General features: G+C 39.1%; 1 protein-coding gene across 1 annotated transcript in view; it reads left to right on the top strand.

The window, feature by feature from the left end:
- Nucleotides 1–20178, top strand: part of PGM2 (phosphoglucomutase 2) — a 59460-nt gene that overhangs the window by 22540 nt on the left and 16742 nt on the right. The window contains exons 7-14 of the mRNA XM_049886367.1: nt 3710–3899; nt 5233–5330; nt 6855–7035; nt 7126–7219; nt 9203–9332; nt 12003–12192; nt 12426–12559; nt 20010–20128. Of these exons, the coding sequence (XP_049742324.1) occupies nt 3710–3899; nt 5233–5330; nt 6855–7035; nt 7126–7219; nt 9203–9332; nt 12003–12192; nt 12426–12559; nt 20010–20112 (1120 nt within the window). The 3' untranslated portion in view covers nt 20113–20128. The remainder of the gene's footprint in view (nt 1–3709; nt 3900–5232; nt 5331–6854; nt 7036–7125; nt 7220–9202; nt 9333–12002; nt 12193–12425; nt 12560–20009; nt 20129–20178) is intronic.

The following is a 20178-nucleotide window of genomic DNA, read 5'->3' as shown; positions in this document are numbered from 1 at the left end:
GTTTTGTATGTATTTTCACTACAATAAAAAAAAAAAAAGGAAAGTACCACAAGTAGTTGGGTTTAAAGAACAGAAATTTATTTTCTCAAAGCTTAGGAGATTAGAAGTCGAAATTCAGGACGCCGGCTGTAGGGGAATGCTGCTTGCCTCAGCTTCTGTAACCCTAATGTTCCTTGATTACTTGGTGATGGTCACACTGCCCCTGTCTTCCCAGTTTGTGCTTGCTTGTCCCTGTGTCTCTGCTGCTCCTTTCAACTCAAAAGGGATCAGGTTTAGGACACACTCTACACCCATAAGACAAAACCGCATTCCCAAACTGGATTACATCCACATTTATAGGGGTTAAGATTCCAGTATTTTAGGGGGACACAATTCAATCCATAGCAGTACCGATAAGACCTGACTCATTCTTTCTAATGGCTGCTATTCCCATTTATTTCACCCAGTTCACAGACTTGATAGACACATGTGACAGGTAAGAAGCAGACCAGCTTAGTGACAGTGTTTTCCTTTTCTCATATGCTGCAGGTCCCACTACTCCTAATTGTCCCCTTAGCAAGAAACTACTGATTTTAAAGAAACGGAATCTCTAGACTGTCTCTAATATTGTGTTGGTTGGATCACCTGGAAGCTGTGGCTCCTGTATAGTTTGTAGAGCCTAAATCTCATCTCAAGGGAGCCGCCATTCTTGGCTCTAGCTGAGTGGGGCAGTGGGCAAATGTGGGTCCTAAGTTGCCAAGCCGTCTGTCCTTTTTTTCCTCCAAGAGAATCTGGAACCTGGGGAACGGCTTTTTAAAATGATGTGTAATCCAAACAAAACACATTTTGAGCTTTCCCTCCATCCTTCTGATTTATCCTCACAAAGACCAAGGGGGTTTCCAGTTCTCAGCTATTCCAGGCAGCCCTGGAATAAACATCCCTGTGAGCAATCCTCGGGTACTTGTGTGTATATATCCACAGGGTAAATTTCTGGCAGCAAAATTGTATATATGCATTTACAAAGTTGATGCCAGTTAACAAATTGCCCTCAAAAAATGTTACACCAGTTGACACTCACACCAACAGAATATGAAACAGTATACGATCTAAAATTTCCTCTTTCTTTTTTTCTTAGAACTTTCATGTTATATTTCATAATGCTTAAGTCTTTGAATCATTGGTGATTTTTAATTTTGTACGAGGTGTGAAGTAGGAAACCAGATTAGTTTTCCACCCCCCCGCCCCCAAAAGGTTTGCAGTTGTATCAACACCTTAAACGGAATAATCTCTTTTTTTTTGACTGATTGGAAATGCCACCTTTATCAAACAATTTCTTACATTGAGTACTTGTTATATGACAGATAACTGCCATAGGCTGTTGTTATGGATTGAATTATGTTCCCACCTAAAATGTGTCAACTTGGCTAGGCCATGATTCCTAGTATTGTGTGATTGTCCACTATTTTGTCATCTGATGTGATTTTCCTAAGTGTTGTAAATCCTACCTCTATGATGTTAATGAGGCAGGATTAGAGGCAGTTATGTTAATGAAGTAGGACTCAATCTATAAGATTAGATTGTATCTTGAGTCAATCTCTTTTGAGATATAAAAGAGAGAAGACAGCAGAGAGACGGGGGACTTCATACCACCAAGAAAGCAGCTCTAGGAGCAGAGTGCATCCTTTGGACCCAGGGTCCCTGTGCAGAGAAGCTCCTGGACCAGGGGAAGATTGATCACAATGACCTGTCCCCAGAACCAACAGAAAGAAAAAAACCATGGCAACCTGAATTTGGACTTCTAGCCTCCTAAACTGTGAGAGAATATAATTTTGTTACAGCTGTCTGCTTGTGGTATTTTTGTTATAGCAGCACTAGGTAACTAAGACAGCCATTCACATGTACTAATTAATTTAATCTTATTTTACTAATCACATTAATGCTGAGGATAGGTGTTGGTGTATTACCAGTTTATAGATTAATAAACTGAGACACAGGTTAAGTAACTAGCCAACAGTCACATAGCTAGTGAGTGGTGGGGCCCCAGGACTCAATTTCAGATGGTCTGTCTTCAGCACCTGTGAACCACTAAGTTTTGTGTTTCTCATACACATTTTCCATTTGAAACGGTATCTACCTCTAGACTATTCTGTCCCTTTAACCTGCCTTTTTATATCTAGTACCAAACTCTTTTACTTAGCGTAGCTTTATAATACATTTTAATATTTAATATTTAAGAGATTTTTTTTTTCAGAGTTGGCCTCACTAACGTGTTTATTTTTCCAGGTATATTTTATTTTCAAGGGTATTGCTTGTTTGAAACCATATTCTTTTAAAGGAGAGCTTTTGTTCGTTTATTTCTGAAAGAAAAACAACCTAAAATTCTAGCAATCAGAGCAATGGAATTTTTTAAAGACTTGTGTTTACCTTTATATAGCTTCCATTAAATTTTGACATGTACTGCTATAGTGTACTAAGTACCTAGGGGGATACTGGTGGTTCAATAGTAGAATTCTCACCTTCCATGCGGGATACATGGGTTTGATTCCCAACCAGTGCACCTCATGCCTAGTCACCACCTAGCTGGCAGTGGAGGCTCGTACATTGATTTGATGCTGAACAGGTTTCAGTAAAGCTTCCAGACAAAGATGGACTAGGAAGAAAGGCCTGACTGTCTACTTCCAAATATCAGCCAATGAAAACCTTATATGTCACAACACAATGGTCCTATCCTCAAGCAATCACGGGGATGGTGTGGGACTGGGCAGCATTTTGTTCTGTTGTGCATAAAATAAAACTTACCACTCCCAAAGGTACACGTATACCTTCAATGCATGAGTTTTAAGCTTTATATAGTTATCTTCAATAAATCTGATTGCTTTCATATTTTGTTTAGTGATAGAGCTTTTTTTGTTTAGGCCAGCTGACTGAGTGGTAGCCAACAGCAATGCTAAGTACCTAAAACATGACACTTGGCCCAGCAGGATGATTATGTGACAAAGAATATGTTTTTTTGCGTCCATCAGAATTGACTCGACAGCATTTTTTTTTTTTAATCTGTGGGATATTCTATCACATTTTGTTAAAAGGGACGTTTGAAAAATCATTTCTGAAGCTGGTAGAAAGTCCCTGGAGCTGGCCCTGCAGTGGGGTGGGCATGCACTGAGCCCACAGTGGAGCTGGCCCTGCAGTGGGGTGGGCATGCACCGAGCCCACAGTGGAGCTGGCCCTGCAGTGGGGTGGGCATGCACCGAGCCCACAGTGGAGCTGGCCCTGCAGTGGGGTGGGCATGCACCGAGCCCACAGTGGAGCTGGCCCTGCAGTGGGGTGGCCATGCACCGAGCCCACAGTGGAGCTGGCCCTGCAGTGGGGTGGGCATGCACTGAGCCCACGGTGAGTCTTGTCCTGGAGCCTGAGCCTTGGGTTTCTTTCTTTTATTCTACCCTAGATGTGAAAGCTCTAACGTGAATCAAAATCGAGCACCATCCAATTTACTGAAAACAACTAATGTTTAAAACTAATGTTTTGAAGGAGTGTATATGTCTACTTGGGAGGGAGTAGATAAGTTTTATTTCATTTTCTTTTAACAGAAAGATATTCAGCTGTCTTGGACATTCTTCTGCATTGATTCTCACATTCTTAAGAATCTAGTTTCTTGATATTTTGCAAATGTTCCAGTTCTGAGAGCCAACTTTCTATATTTCATCATTTCCCATGGTATATCTGATTCTAGGAGTGTGAACAGGGAGACCAAGGTGAAGTTCGTGCACACCTCCGTGCACGGCGTGGGTCACGACTTCGTGCAGTCGGCTTTCCGAGCCTTTGACTTTGCTCCCCCCGAGGCTGTTCCCGAGCAGAAAGATCCTGACCCCGAGTTTCCAACAGTGATATTCCCAAACCCCGAAGAGGGTAAAAGAGTCTTGGTAACCTTATTTTTTCTTTATTACAAAATTTATCTTTTATATTCAAAACCATTACTATCCAGTAAAAGAAATTTTTAAGTATTTGTAGTGTGCCTGGTGAAAAGTCATTTCATCATCAGAAATATTTATATTTATTAGTTAATGATTTCTTAAAGAAACCTTCAAATTAGACCCTAGTATATGATGTGGGAGTCCCTGTGTGGTGAAAATGGGTAAACACCTAACTACTCACCAAAACGTTGACAGCTTGAACCCACCCAGAGGAGCCTCGGAAGACAGGCCTGGTGATCCTCTTCTGAAAGGCCACAGCCTTGAAAACTCTAAGAAGCAGCTCTCCTCTACACACCTGGGGTCATCATGAGTCAGAATCCGCTCAAGGACAACTGGCTTGTTTTCTAGTGAGGATGTGAGGGCTGAAATCTATGTGTTAGTTTAAATCTATTTAATTTAGTTTTAGTTGCTGTGCTCCTTAATGCCAAAAAGAGACATTAATAGAATGTAGATTTATCACACTATAGTTTTTATACCTTAATTTTCATTTCTCTGATATGAAGAAGTATTGTTTAGATTATGATTAACCTTAGGGATATTCAGAGAGTTGGTTTGTTTTGGTTTGTGAGGTTGATCACACGGTGAGAGCCTGGAAATGCTAGTCCAACCACCCACATACTCTCAGATGGGGTGAATTCCACAGGTAGGTGTGGGTCCTGTGTTGATTCTCTCATCATCTGACCTTTGACTTAGGAAGATCATATATGGCCAACGAAGACCAGCTCTGGAAATAAAATTCAGCCTTAGTTTAGGGAAAGTCTTTGTAGTAGTTTACTATAGCTGCTGTAACAAAATACCACAAAGTAAGCAGCTTTAAACAAAAGAAATACATTGTGTCACAGTCTGGAGGCTGGGAATCCAGATCAGGGTATTGGCCATTTTGATTCCTTCTGAGGCTTTCAGCGAGAGTGTTTCATGCCTCTCTTCTAGCTACTGGTAGTTCTAGGTGTTCTTGACCTGTAGGTACATCTTCACTAGCCTTCCTTCCTCTGTCTCTCTATCTCCTTCTTTTTCCTGACAACCTCACTCATATTGGATAAGGACCCACCCTACTCCAGAATGACTTAACTGATAACTGATGTTAACTGGTAATGTCTTCAAAGACTGTTTCTAAACAAAGTCACATTCACAGGTACTGGGCTTAAAACTTCAGTGTATCTTTTTAGGGGACATAATTCAATCCATAACAGTCTTCTTTTAGTTCTTAAAAACTGAAAGTTTTTAAAGACTACAGGATGCTCAATTCTTGATTTATGTTTTTAATTTCCAAACTCTTTTTCAGAATTTGTCTTTCGATCTGGCTGACAAAATCAAGGCCCAAATTGTTTTGGCAAATGACCCAGATGCTGATAGACTTGCTGTGGCGGAAAAGCAAGACAGGTAAAATTAATTGTGATAACCTAAATGATAAAAATTAGAGCATCACATCTTCAAAACCAGAATTGTCCTGGGGAGGCTGGACCTATTTGGAAATATTTCCCATTTATTTTGCAAATGATCATCTTCCTGAACCTTCTGTCGGGTCCTCTAATGAAGCAAGATGCTGATCTGTGGGGGTCTCATGATCAGCATGCATAATGCAGAGTAAATCAGCCCACTATTTGTATTGTTATTTTATAATTGACTTTATTAGAATCAGTGGACAAGGAACCCTGGTGGGACAACAGTTAAGCACTCAGCTGCTAATGGAAAGGTTGACAGTTTGAGCCCCCTCCCCCCCTTCCCAGCGGCTCCAGGGAGGAACACTTAGCAGTCTTCTTCTATAAAGATTACAACCCAGAAAACCCTATGGGGCAGTTCTACTCTGTCACCTGAGATTGCTGAGTCAAAATCAACTTCACGACATCTAATAGCAATGACGACAACCAGAATGATTCAGTGCTCAGTGAGGGAAAGTACTTTGCTTGGTGCTGGGTTCGCAGTTCAGTATTTGCCACAGAGTTTAGTAAGGAGCTGGACTTTCAAGGAAGTGTTGGATTCAGGTGAGCAGACCAGAGAGGAATAATACCTGTAGGATGCTTACAGAGTTTTTAAGATGCATTTGACCATAGCGTTTGTACAGAGGAGTAGTCGGTGGGGAAAAAAGTTGAAAGGTAAGCAGAATCCAAGTAGTTTCATGTGTTAAAGCAAGCATTTGTGATGTTCTGTGGGTGGTGAGGTACTACCGAAGAGTTAGGAATTTAGATCATGAGAAATAGGTTCAATTCTATATTAGTTTTTAGGAAGATAAGCTAATGTGACACATGCTGAAAGGGGAGATTTACTTCTAGCCTTCTGGATTATAGAACCCCCCAAAAACCATTGCCATAGCGTTGATTCTGACTCATAGTGACCCTATGGGACAGAGTAGAACTGCCCCATAGAGTTTCCAAGGAGTGCCTGGTGGATTTGAACTGCTGACCTTTTGGTTAGCAGCCGTAGCTCTTAACCACTGCGCCACCAGGGTTTCCCTGTATTACAGAGAGAAACATAAATTGCACATCTATTCTTTGGTGTTCTAACTGTTTTAATACCAAGCTCAGTCTTAAAGACTGCTAAACTATTGCCATCTAGAATCAGCAGCACTAACCAGATCAAACATTGAGATACACACACTTATGTTTGAGAGGATCTTGCCAGCATCTTCCAGTTATGCTTAAAACCAAAGCAGAGAAATAAAGGCATTAAGTGTGATCACTGTCATACTTAAACTATCCACAAAGACAGGATATTTGTCCAAGCAAGTTGCTCATATGCAATATCATGTATCTCAAATGTTTGTGAGATAGCAGTCACATTTTTGGCCGTGTATTTGAAGATGGTCAGTAATAAGACTACTACGAGTCTTACTTGGCTTAGTTGTCCTGTCCCAGTGACTACTAGTAGCTTCCCTGAAATTAATGAATGGGTTGGTTTTTCTTTCAGTGGTGAATGGAGAGTGTTTTCAGGCAATGAGTTGGGGGCCCTCTTGGGCTGGTGGCTCTTTACCTCTTGGAAAGAAAAGAACCAAGATCGCGGTGCCCTCAAAGACACATATATGTTGTCTAGCACCGTCTCCTCCAAAATCTTACGGGCCATCGCCTTAAAGGAGGGTTTTCATTTTGAGGTAAGACGTTTGCAAGAATCACTCTTTTCCCTTTCTTTTGCTTTGTAGAAGATCTAAGGCATTTCTTTCTCTTTTGAATTATTCCTTTAGGAAACATTAACTGGCTTTAAGTGGATGGGAAACAGAGCCAAACAACTAATAGACCAGGGGAAAAATGTGCTCTTTGCATTTGAAGAAGCTATAGGTAAGAAATGATAATGTGAATGATAGAATCGATTAACACCTGTTGTTGTTATGCTGTTAGGTGCCATCGAGCTGGTTCTGACTTATAGCGACCCCGTGTACTACAACAGAACGAAGCTGCCCAGTCCTGCATCAGTCTCACCATCTTTGTTATGCTTGAGCGCATTGTTGCAGCCACTGTGTCAATCCATCTCATTGAGGGTCTTCCTCTTTTTTACTGACTGTCTACTTTACCAAGCATGATGTCCTTCTCCAGGGACTGGTCCCTCTTGATAACATGTCCAGAATATGAGAGACGAAGTCTTGCTATCCTTGCTTCTAAGGCACATTCTGGGAAAAGGATTTGGGTTTGGATCTGAGCTCAAGAGGTCAGGAGTGAAGCAGGAGCGCACGATTTGCTTTTGCTTCTGCGATGTTTGGGTAACTGTTCCTTGAGGTTGAGCTGCCCTAGTCCAAAATTATCATCTCAGATTTATTTTCAGCTAAAAGGAATAGCTTACAAATAACGAAGACATTAGTGTAAGAAAGAAAATGCTTTTCCAGGTGACTGAAAACAGTGTTCTGTGCAAGGCTGCCAGTAGCTTGAGAGTCCACATGTTTTTGAGAGTTACAATGACTCCTCAACTGCTGGTTTGACGTCCAGGCCTAATATAGTCCACTTACCCCTGAAAGCACCACATGAAGATCTGTGCTGAGGTCTGTCAGGAAGATAAGGTATGGCACCACCGTGATGCTCTCGTCAAAGTGCTGGTCACTCCAGAGGACAGCTCCAAGTCCAGCCTGAATGACTGAAAAACCCTTGTCCTAAATTATTTGTCAATATACATGAGCAGAAAGGAGAGCCAGCTGTAGAAATTTGAAATTCAGATGGTCACACCAGGAATATTTTAGCTGTTTAGTAAAAACTATTATACTTTGTATTTATTGTAAAATGTGTACTCTTCTGGTTTATCTGTATATTCTCTGCAGCACAGATACACGTTAGTTGTTTAATTAACTGAATAAAGTGTAATAGCTCAGCTTTTGCTTTTTTGTTGTCAGATTTGGCAGACTTGTCACTCTACAGTGTTTTGTTTTTTTTATTAGTGTAAACATGATCTGACTTTGTTTTATTTTTTTTAAATAGACTTTTATTTTTTAAAACAGTTTTAGGCTTCCAAAAAAATTGTGCAGAAAGTACAGAGACTTCTTATATGTCCACTTCCCCTGCTCACCACTTCTCCTGTCGATGCCTTGCGTTTCTATAGGTCTTTATTTTTAAAAAGAAGGAGTTTCTTGCATTCGTTCATCAAATATGTATTGCCTATTTATTGGGCAGTGACTCTGAGGGAGATGAATGCTGCTGACCTTGGTCCACAGCAGCTTATAGAGATCTGGTTATATAACCACACAAAAGAATATAGGCCAGGTATCAAGATGAATAATGTAAATAACAGAACTCTTGGGATTCAGAGGAGCCCTGGTGGTGCACTGGTTAGGCGCTCAGCTGCCAGCCCAAAGGCTGGTGGTTTGAACCCACCAGCCGCTCTACGGGAAAAGGATGTGGCAATCTGCTTCCGTAAAGGTTTGCAGCCTTAGAAACCATATGGGGCAGCTCTCTGTCCTATAAGGTCACTAATGAGTCAGAATTGACTCAACAGCAAGGGCTTATTGGGACTCAGAGAAGAAAGAGATAAGCATTGCCTAGAACAGTTAGAAGTTATTTCATGTGAGCTGGAGGGACTTGAGCTGGACCAAGTGAGTGGGCATGATTTGGCAAGGCAGAAAACGCACCTATAGGTTATTCAACAAATATTTCTTGAAGGCTTGCCATGTGTTAGGCACTGGGCTAGATTCTTTAATGTATAGTGCTAAAGGAGAGTCATCCTTATCCTCAGTACTGTGTGAATTCTAATTGTGATAGCTGGGATGCGTACCCACATGTGACTTTACACAGTGATATGAAGGAACCTAAGACTCTGTGTATGATGTGTGTTTTCTGCAGGGTACATGTGCTGCCCCTTTGTCCTGGACAAAGATGGAGTCAGTGCTGCTGTCATTACTGCAGAGTTAGCTAGCTTTCTAGCAACCAAGAATTTGTCTTTGTCTCAGCAGCTGAAGGCCATCTATGTTGAGTAAGTTGCTATTGGCTCTGTTTAATTAAAGTAACATTTTTAAATCCTTTATTCTTGTATATAAGATACTAACATTTATTGGTTATGGATTTGATTTCTTATAAAAACTAAGTCAGAGATCACCTTTTCCTACTGATGCTTAACCTCTTAATATTAATTGCCGTTCATAATCACATGAATTCTTAACAAATGAGGACATTAGTTGTGAAAATGTCTAATTGAAAAATATGCTTTTAAATGTCCAATGTCAAAAAAGATTAAATGTATTGCTTTAAAATAAGATTCATAACCAAATTCCAAGTTAAATAAAGCATGATATGAACTTACTATATAGAAAACATTTAAATGACTCTTTTGATGGCTTGTTAACTGTTGTTTGGTTATTTGTAGGTGCAATATTCTTATGATGTATAGTGATTACTGAATACTTAGGAATGTAAAGCAATGGTCCATTTTCCCAGTGAGAAGACTCAAGAAATTTTTTTTGGCCAACTTGAATATATAGAGGTGTGGATCATTTTTACGGATGGAGATGAAGTAGTCAAGTCTCTTCTTCCAGTACTTAATTTCTTATTTTACACATAGAATCACAAAATAATACATTAATTTCAAAATACAGCGTTTTGTCCACATGACACTGGGTGCATCTTTGACATTGGAGCCATTGTCACCTACTTAGTTTTCACTGCTGTTTTAGATGTTTGAGATAAAGCACTTCCTGCATCTGTGTATGATGCTGTCATTCGAGTTTTATCCCAAGCCATGAGTACTCATTTGTTTACATAATACTAGTACAGTCCTTATTTTTATCCTTTATTCGTAATCTACATAAAACATCCACTTACTAAATAGTACTTTAAGTGTTTTGTTTTTTTTTTTCCAAGTAATACTGAGTCTTTGGTAAAAGTTTACAAGCAGGTTAGGTCCCCATTAGAAAATTTCCACACAAATTGTTCAGTGACATTGGTTACATTTATCACAATGTGTAAACATTATCTTTAATTGCATTCAGCTTGTTCTCTTTCCAGTACTCTAGTTTCTCTGCCCCCTTATTTTCTCATCTTTGCTTTGGAGTAATTGTTGACCTTTTGGTCTCATACTGATGGTTTTTAAAGTAGGGCACCAATCTTATGGGCAATATCCTTTATTTCATGTGCCTCTTTGCTGTTTCAGTAAAAGGTGGTCTCAGGGAATAGGCTCATTCTAGGTTTAAAGAACATTTCAAGGCGATAGTCTCAGGGAGTCCTCTGTTCTCTACTGTTCATTTGTCTGGCATAGCTATCTATCTATCTATCTATATATATACACATATACACGTACACACGTGTATACGTATGTATATATATAGGTGTGTGTATGGGGCAGTTCTGCTCTGTCTTATAGGGTCGCTATGAGTCAGAATTGACTTGATGGCAATGGGTTTGGTGTTTGGGCCATATAAGTATACATATAAATGAATTTGAGTTTTCTGCTCCATATTTTTTTCCCATTCTATCCAGGGCCAACTATCATGACCCTGGTCAGAACAGTCGGTGGTAGCCGGGCACCATCTAGTACTTCTGGTCTCAGAGTAGATGAGGTTGTGGCTTTTATAGACTTGTTTCTTCTCTGTGCTCCTGGTGAGTAGAGACACATAGTTGTGTCTTAGATGGCCACTCATAAGCTTTTAAGGCCAAAAATGCTACTTACTTCACTAGGATGCAGATCATGATTTTTGTGAGCTGTGTTATACCACTCGACTGAGTTGTCCATGAGACTATGGTCCTAAGCCTTCAAACCCAGATTAAATGATTTTTAAAAGACCTGCTTTAAAACCTGACAATTCAACACTTTCAATTATGAAGTCATGCCCCTAGGAAAAATTATTAAGCTTGCTTAAGCAATTTTTTTTTCTTCTTTGATGAGCTCCAACAGGGAATTTCTAAAAAAGCACCAAAGACTAACATGAATTGGAGTAATAGGCTAATATTACCACCCAAGCAAAGTTTTGAACAATAAAGTCTTTCGAGCATGGGTGACTCAGGATTTGAGAGATTTTGTAGGAAATTCGATAAACGTGACTCTTCTTGGATCAGATTTTCCTACAAGTGTATTGTAAGAGGAAACGTTAGTGAGTTACTAGTTAGTGACTCAAGGCTGGAACACATATTTTAGACCATCGTATTGGGCAGTTCCATTGCCATGAGCAGATGTCTCTTCCTCAAGGCGTGTATAGTAGGAAGTCAGAGCGTTATGTTCAATAAGGTACTAAGGATTTTAAAGGCATTTGGGTAGATCAGGGCTCTACGGACAGCCAGAGAGTAAATATTTAGGCTTTGAGGACCATTCACTGTCTGTAGCAATTATCCAGCTGTGCCTCTGTAGTGCAAAAAGCCCCCAGAAACAGCACATAAGGGAAAGGGCACACAGCAAGGTTATATTCTAGTAAAACTCATGTGCAAAAAAACGGGCTGAATGCCAGGCAGTGGTTTGTTACCCCAGGGGTAATTTGTTAAACCTGTTTTTTAATGCTAAGTTATTCCTTTGAGTAAATGCTAAATTATTCATGTGAAGCTTGTTATGGTTGTCTGTTTCATTTCTTTTAGAACATACTGGTTGATACATGCCCTGTGTATGCTATGCAGGATTATTTGTTCCTCATTTTGTATGTGTTTGTATTTGTTTTGATAGGTATGGCTACCATATTACCAAGGCTTCATATTTTATCTGCCATGATCAAGGCACCATTAAAACGATATTTGAAAACCTTAGAAATTACGATGGAAAGAATAATTACCCAAAGACTTGTGGCAAGTTTGAAATTTCTGGCATTAGGGACCTCACAACTGGCTATGATGACAGCCAACCTGACAAAAAAGCGGTGAGTAATGTTTACTTTTACCAGCTAAAGTCTTCTCTACTTACCTTTTTAAAAATACTGTGAGCAGATCAACTTATTTAATCATATAATTGATTGAAGCTGATTTTGGGCCTTTAGGGATTGTTATATTTGTTCAGTATTTATTGTTTATCCAGTGGGTAATACTACTTATGTCAGAATACATTCCGAGGATTCACTGTTTACATATGTAACATTTGTAAATTAATTCCCAGGTTCTCCCTTCTAGTAGAAGCAGCCAAATGATCACCTTTACATTTGCTAATGGGGGTGTGGCCACCATGCGGACCAGTGGGACAGAACCCAAAATAAAGTACTACACAGAGCTTTGTGCCCCACCAGGAAACAGGTATGATGTTAACGGCAGCTGGCGTGATTTTTTTTTTTATAGCCTAAACTTCCAGAGTGTTTTTTTTTTTTTCACATTATAAGTAAAATTTTTTACCTTTCCAATATGTAGTTTAATAGATATGCTGTTTCAAAACCTGAGCAATATTTGTAAGTGATATTGAGAGTTGCTTGAAGTATCCAAGGACAAGATTACTTGCTTACTTAGTTGTAGAAAAATCTGCAATTCCTTTATTCTCTCCTAACTTTCTTTATATGAGAATGTTTCCCACCTAATTTCAGTAATAGTAATAATACTTCCTTTTTCTAAGTATTTTTCATTTGAGGCTAACACCAATGAGCTCTCTTTCTCCTACAGCCTTCCCCTGTGTATGATAGAATATATTAAAATCCATTCCATATGCAGTCAGCGCATATCTTTGAGTACCTACCATGCACAAGCCTGCTGGGCCCCAGGGAGAATAAAGAGCCTTTACTGTCAAAGAACTGATAACCTGGTAGCTTCAGTGCCATGTTTCTTTGACCTTGGTGAAGGGTTTGACTTAGTCACTTTCTAAAAACCAGAACCTTTTGTGTGTTAACAGCCTTGGTGCGTGTGGTTAGCATGTGTAAATGTGATACTGCACACTTGTCTGGCGCTCAGTTAACCACCACTTGCGTATTCAGAATATAGTTCAGAATCAAGAAAAAAATTGTTTTATATTCCTTTTTTCATACTAAGCTTTTATATCTGTTCAGTATTTTATACTTCACCATATCTCAATTTCAGCACAAATCTTTCATCAGAAATATTTGATCTATATTTCAATTCCTAAAATTTAGAGTTGAAAAAGTAGAATTTGATACCCAAGTTGTTCTAAACATACTTAAGTTTTCCAGTAACTGAATTAAGTGTCAATTTTTATATTTCAACTTCAACTAATTGAAACTGTATAAAATGAAAAATTCAGTTTCTCAGTTGCACTAGCCACATTTCAAGTGCTCAGTAGCCCTGTGTGGCGAGTGGCTACTGTAGTAGACAGCCCAGGTCTAGGTAGTTGTTACCACATATACAAACCAAAGCTTTGCTCATAGAAGGGTTTTTCCAGCCTTATGATCAAGTTTGCTTTATGTGAGTATAAAGCAGAGAAAAATGACCAAGTACCTTAAATTGGCAAACCTGTAGCAGATTAAGTGTAGCAAGTTAGAGGGGTGGGGGAAGAATTGTTACAGTTAGACATTTCTTAGGCAGGGAGAAGTGACTGCTATAACAAAGAAGGAAATACTTGAAAAAACAAAAAGTTAAAAAATATACCACTTCAGGAGTTGTCTCATAAAGGAAATAGCATCCCACATCTCAAATGTACCTGAGCCCTCTGAGTAGCAGCTTTTGGTCCAACAATCAGAGTCATGATTACTGTTGCAGATGTCAACGTGTCTAATAAAAATATATTTAAGAAGCCTTGGGGCTGTATAATACATTTTGCTATAAATTCTCATTCAAAACCTTTTTATGCTTAAAGAGCAGAAACTCAACTATTAAGCCACTTGAATGAACATATAAAACAGTTCATTTTCTAAAAGTTAGGGATTACCAAAATTTTACTGTAATATTGTACTAGTATCAGTGTTTCCAGGTGCATGAAATAATAAGCTCTTTGCTACTTTATTGTGTATAATTTTCCATAGATATTACTTTGTAATTCTTATTCTCACTTAGTATTTTCATGTTTCTATGTCTCATTCTTTTAAAAAACAAATAGATCTTAGTTCAGCTTAAGGATGTATTTTCTCTGTATACTTGTCCTTTCCTTTTCATTATCCTGTGAAAATATATGTCACATTTCAGAAAACTCTCCTTTGTAATAATAGCGATAACACTACTTAGTATTTTAAGGATCTGTGGTATTTTAAGGAAACCCTGGTGGGGTAGTGGTTAAATGCTACGGCTGCTAACCAAAGGGTCGGCAGTTTGAATCTGCCAGGTGCTCCTTGGAAACTCTATGGGGCAGCTCTACCTTGTCCTGTAGCGTCACTATGAGTTGGAATCGGCTTGACGGCACTGGGTTTTTTATGGTATTTTAAATTTTTATATGTGTTAGTTAGTAGACTTCAATTTAAATATTAATCTGTAAATTGCTGAAAGTACTTTGGGAAATTGTCCTTTTATTATATTCATTGAAATGTTGTTGCCCTTTATTAAATGAAACATTGGACACTAGGTCAGCCCATGGGTATGCTGTCAGGCCTCAGAGAAAGCACCAGCATCCCTAATGGTGTAACAGCAATATAGCTATGGCTAAGGTTTCCTTATGACCTGAAATATTATTACTCTATTATATACCATGGATTTCATTTTGTTCCTAGAATTCCATGACCTACTAATATTTTAGAAGAGAAAAGCCTTTGTAAATAAAATTCTGCATTAAAAGATTTTTTTGTTGTTGTTGAGGAAAATGTCTAGCTTTTTCCAACTTGTTATTTTAAAAAAATTAAAATCTGTAGAAATGCTGATATAATATCCATAGGGTTTGCAGGCCATGTGGCCTCTGTCACATCTACTCAGCTCTGTAGTTGAGGAACTGGTAGGGCTGTATTAAAATAAAACTTTATTTATAAAAGCAAGTTGCAAGCCATAGTTTGCTGACCTAACCTAGACTCAACAGTTGTTCACATTGTGCAGTATTTGCTCTCTCACCGTATATATTGTATGTTGTTTTTGTTGGGTTTTTTTTTGCCTGAACCATTGTAAGTCTGAGGCCTCGTGGTACTTCACTCCTAAATACTTCAATATGTATCTCCTAACAACAAGCTATAAGGAAGGGCAGGCTGGAACTCCTGGGCATGAGCTGAAGCTACATCCACAGGTAGAATTTCTTCTTCAGGGAAACTTTAGTTATATTTTTAAGGCCTTTCAATTAATAGAATCAGGCCCACACATATATCTAGGATAACCTCCTTTACCTAAAGTCAACTGATTAGACTGTAATAACATCTACAGAATACTTTCACAGCAACACCTAGATTAGTGTCTGATTGGATAAGTGAGGAATGTACCAAAACCAAACCCAAACCCGTTGCCGCCCGAGTTGATGCCAACTTATAGCAACCCTATTGGACAGAGCAGAACTGTCCCATAGGATTTCCAGGAAGCAGCTGGTGGATTCAAACTGCCAACTCTTTGCTTAGCAGCTGAGCTCTTAACCACTGTGCCACCAGGGCTCCAATTAAGGACTATAAAACCCATTGCCACTGAGTTGATTCTGACTCATAGTAACCCTATAGGTCAGAGTAGAACTACCCTATAGGGTTTCCAAGGAGCAGCTGTTGGATTCAAACTGCTGGCCTTTTGGTTAACAGCCGAACACTTGACCACCACACCACCCAGTCTCCAGCTAAGGCTACAGCCTAGCCAAATTGATATATAAATTCAAACTTCCTCAAAAGTCCCCAAAATAACGTTTTCTCCCAATCGAGAATCCTGCACTGTTTTTAGTTCTCATTTAGCTTAAACGTTTTTCGTGATCGTTAGAGAAAAGTAAGTGCCTAGTTCTATGGGTTTTGGTAAATGCATAATGTCACGTATCTACCATTACACAGAAGAGTTACATTACCCTGAGAGTGCCCTGTGCTTCACCTTTTCACCACCCTCTTCCCCCTGAACTTCTGGCAACCACTGATCTTTTCACTGTCTCTATAACAACAATAGTTGTGCCTTTTCTAGAATGTCATATAGTTGGAAACATACGGCATATAGCCTTTTCAGATTGACTTCTTTCACTTAGCAATATGCATTTATGGTCCTCCATGTAGCTTGATAGCTCAGTTCTTTTTATCACGGAATAATACTCTGTTATATGGATATGCCACAATTTGTTTATCCAGTCACCTATTGAAGGACATCTTAGTTGCTTTTTTTTTTTTTTAACAGCATATGTGCTTTCCTAAGAACTGTTGGTTTCTTCAAAGCATTTTACTGGAGAAGGAAAAAAAGACTTGTGTAATTTATATGTACTTATGAAGCATAATTGTTCTATATATTGCCAATGGGGGTAAAAATAATTATAATGGTAGCTACATTTGTTGAGGACTTTGGGCCAGGTGCTAATTGTACTAATTGCCTTATATAATTTCTCTTAATCTACACAACACCTATCTTGAGAAGGTAGTTTTACAAATGAGGAATCTGGGCCTTAGAAAGGCTAAGTCACTTGCCCACCTGCACAAAGCTAGTAAGTAGTAGAGCCACAGTTAATATCCATTATAAAATGGATTGTTCTGGTTATTCTGCCTAGCTATTGCAATGTAAAAATGATCTTAACTAGTTACAAGGGTTGCCTTTCCAATTAAAATAAAGTTTGCATATATTAAAAATGGGTGAGTATGAAGTAATGAAAGTATAAATTGAAGGATTTTTTTAATTCAGCTTTTCAGCTCTTACTACTTACAGCAATTTATGGTAGGCTAGTTGGAGGACCACAGATGTGGCTCCTTCAGCGTGTTTTCTGCTGGTAAAATTCCAAGAGGTAGACAGCATTCTTTTCTCTCATTCTTTCTCTGTCCCCTTTAGTCTAACTGATGGGTTTTCTGCTGTGGTAGTTGGTGAAGTCCATCAGTCACAGGTGTAATCTCTTTAACAAAAAATGGTGCAGCCACATCCTTGGTAAACATTCTAGGACACATGTCCTTAGTTTATACGACAGAATTTTCCAAGTCTTTAAGTTTGGTTTTCTTTTGGCACAGTTCATTTTTAAGTCCATCTCTTTCCTCACATTTTACTGAAAGTGGCAAGGAGAAGCCCCACAATCCCTTTAAGATCTTGCTTAGAAATCTCCTCAGCCAGATAGCCCAGTTCATCACTTACAATCAAAGCCCGTGGAAGCAGCAGTCAGGAAATCAAATGATGTATTGCATTGGGCAAATCTGCTGTGAAAGACCTCGTAAAAGTCTTAAAAAGCAAAGATGTCACTTTAAGGACTAAGGTGCACTTGACCCAAGCCCTGGTATTTTCAGTCACCTCATATGCATGTGAAAGCTGGACAATGAATAAGGAACACCAAAGAACTGATGCCTTTGAATTATGGTGTTGGCAAAGAATATTGAATATACCATGGACTGCTAGAAGAACCAACAAATTTGTTTTGGAAGAAGTACAGCTAGAATGCTTCTTAGAAGTGAGGATGGTAGAGACTTATTGGACAGGTTATCAGGAGGGACCCTGGAGGAAGACATCATGCTTGGTAAAGAGTCAGTGAAAGAACCATAAAATGGGTGAAGGACTTAAATAGGCATTTCACCAAAGAGGACATTCAAATGGCCACTGATCACATAAAAAGATGTTCAGTGTCATTAGCCATCAGAGGGATGCAAATCAAAACCACAATGAGATACCATTGCACTCTCACTAGAATGGCAAAGATTTTAAAAAACAGAAAATAACAAATGTTGGCAAGGATGTGGGGAAATTAGAACCCTTACCCATTGCTGTGAGAATGCAAAATGGTACAGCTGTTGTAGAAAACAGTGTGGCAATTCCTCAAAAAACTAAAAATAGAAATACCATATGGCCCAGCAATTCCACTCCTAGTATATACCCAAAAGACTTGAAAGCAGAGACTCAAAAAGAGACTTGTATACCACTGTTCATTGCAGCACTATTCACAATAGCCAAAAGGTGGAAACAACCTAAATGCCCATCAACAGATGAATGAATAAACAAAATGTGGTACATATTATGCAGTGTATGTACCAGTTAGGAATAATGAAGAAATGAAATCTTGATAAATACTACAGTATGGATGGAGCTTAAAGACATTATGTTGAGTAAAATAAGCCAATCACAAAAGGATGAATATTGTATGACCTCACTTATATAAAAAGACAAGAAAAAGCAAATGCATAGAGACCAAAGTTTATTAGTGGTTACTGGGGTGGGGGGGAGGGAGAAAAGGGGGGTTAGCAGTGATGGAGGAAAGGGGGGTTAGCAGTGATGGAGGAAAGGGGGGTTAGCAGTGATGGAGGAAAGGGGGGTTAGCAGTGATGGAGGAAAGGGGGGTTAACAGTGATGGAAAAATCACATTGATTAAGGGTAGGTTTGCAGAGCTGATTATTGTAATTGCTGTCAGTAAATTGTATACCTGTGAAAAGCTGACTCGCCAAAAGCCATGTGATAGATATGTTCACAACAATGGCCAAGAATAAAAAGAGTAGCTGCTGAGGCTACTTATGTACAACCAAAAAAAAAAAAAATAGAGTGAAAGAGAAGAAGACCCTCAATGATGTGGCCCGACACAGTGGCCACAATGATGGACTAAAGCCGTAGCAACGACTGTGAGGATGGTGCAGGATCGGGCAGTGTCTTGTTCTATTGTACACAGAGTCCCTGTGAGTCCGAATTCAACAGCAGGCAACAACAACAGTAGCCTGACTCTTACATAAGCTGCTGGGAGACTGTTTAATTACAAGTCAGTTTTTCCTAATATTTACCTTCCAATTGTTTGCATGTAAATGTTCTCCTTGGGCTTGAAAACTTGATTTCTTACCAACTCTGTGTTCAGTGAGACACAGCACCGTCCTGCACCATCCCCATGATGGGTTGGGATCAGACTGTTGTGATCCCTGGAGTTTTCATTGGCTGATTGTCAGAAATAGATCGCCAGCCCACTTTTCCTAGTCCACCTTAGTCTGGAAGCTCTGCTGTAACCTGTTCAATGTCATAGCAACACACAGTCTACCACTGACAGATGGGTGGGAGCTGAGCGTGAGATGACTTTGTCAGGAATCGAAACCAGGTTTTCTACGTGGAAGGCGAGACTTCTACCACTGAACCACCAATGCCCCTGTCCTGTCTCCTTAGGGTATTGTTTCTACTTTAGTTATGACCCTTTAGTCCTGGAGGTAGAAGGATAAAGATAAAACCCGCTGGGTCTGAGCTCAGGTTTGTGACTGCACAGTCCCAGTAGGCAGCGCCTCACCTCTATCTATTCTAAGAAAATTTTACAGACAAGGTTGCAGCTTTGCTTTCCCGTAGTTTGATGGCACGCATTCCTACCCCTGGAGACTGAGAACTCAACAGAGATGTCTTGTTTTTAAAAGTCCAGCAGGATTTAATGACAAGTGGAGCCATGAAAGTTTTCTCTGTACTGTTAGGTACAACCATTGGAGATCTTTTAGATATACGAGGCCAAAAATTGTGTTTCTTAAAAATTCTTATGAGAAGAGCAAAGGGATGATTTTTTTTTTATAATAAAAACCTTGGAAAACCTTTGGGGAAAATCAGGCATATTGTCTCATGAGGGTTTTGTCTAATTCAACAGATGCGTTCCCACGCTTAGGTCATTAGGGTTTTACTTTGTCTGATTTAACCCTGCTCTTAAGGTTAACTTTCAATGTTCTTTAATCAATGTGCAGAGTTAATTAAAATATGCTTTGAAATAACCCATTAAACTGGATTTTTTTTCTTTATTTTTCAGTGATCCCGAGCAGCTGAAGAAGGAACTGAATGAACTAGTCAGTGCTATTGAAGAATATTTTTTCCAGCCACAAAAGTATAACCTGAAGCCAAAGGCAGAGTAAAACATTCCAGCCTTAGGTGAAATTAAATTTGCCTAAAATTATGCTAAACTTGATTTGTTAAGCAAT

The sequence above is a fragment of the Elephas maximus genome, chromosome 5, assembly GCF_024166365.1.
Source record: "Elephas maximus indicus isolate mEleMax1 chromosome 5, mEleMax1 primary haplotype, whole genome shotgun sequence".
NCBI classification, from domain to species: Eukaryota; Metazoa; Chordata; class Mammalia; order Proboscidea; family Elephantidae; genus Elephas; species Elephas maximus.
This window is presented reverse-complemented; position numbering and strand designations above follow the sequence as displayed.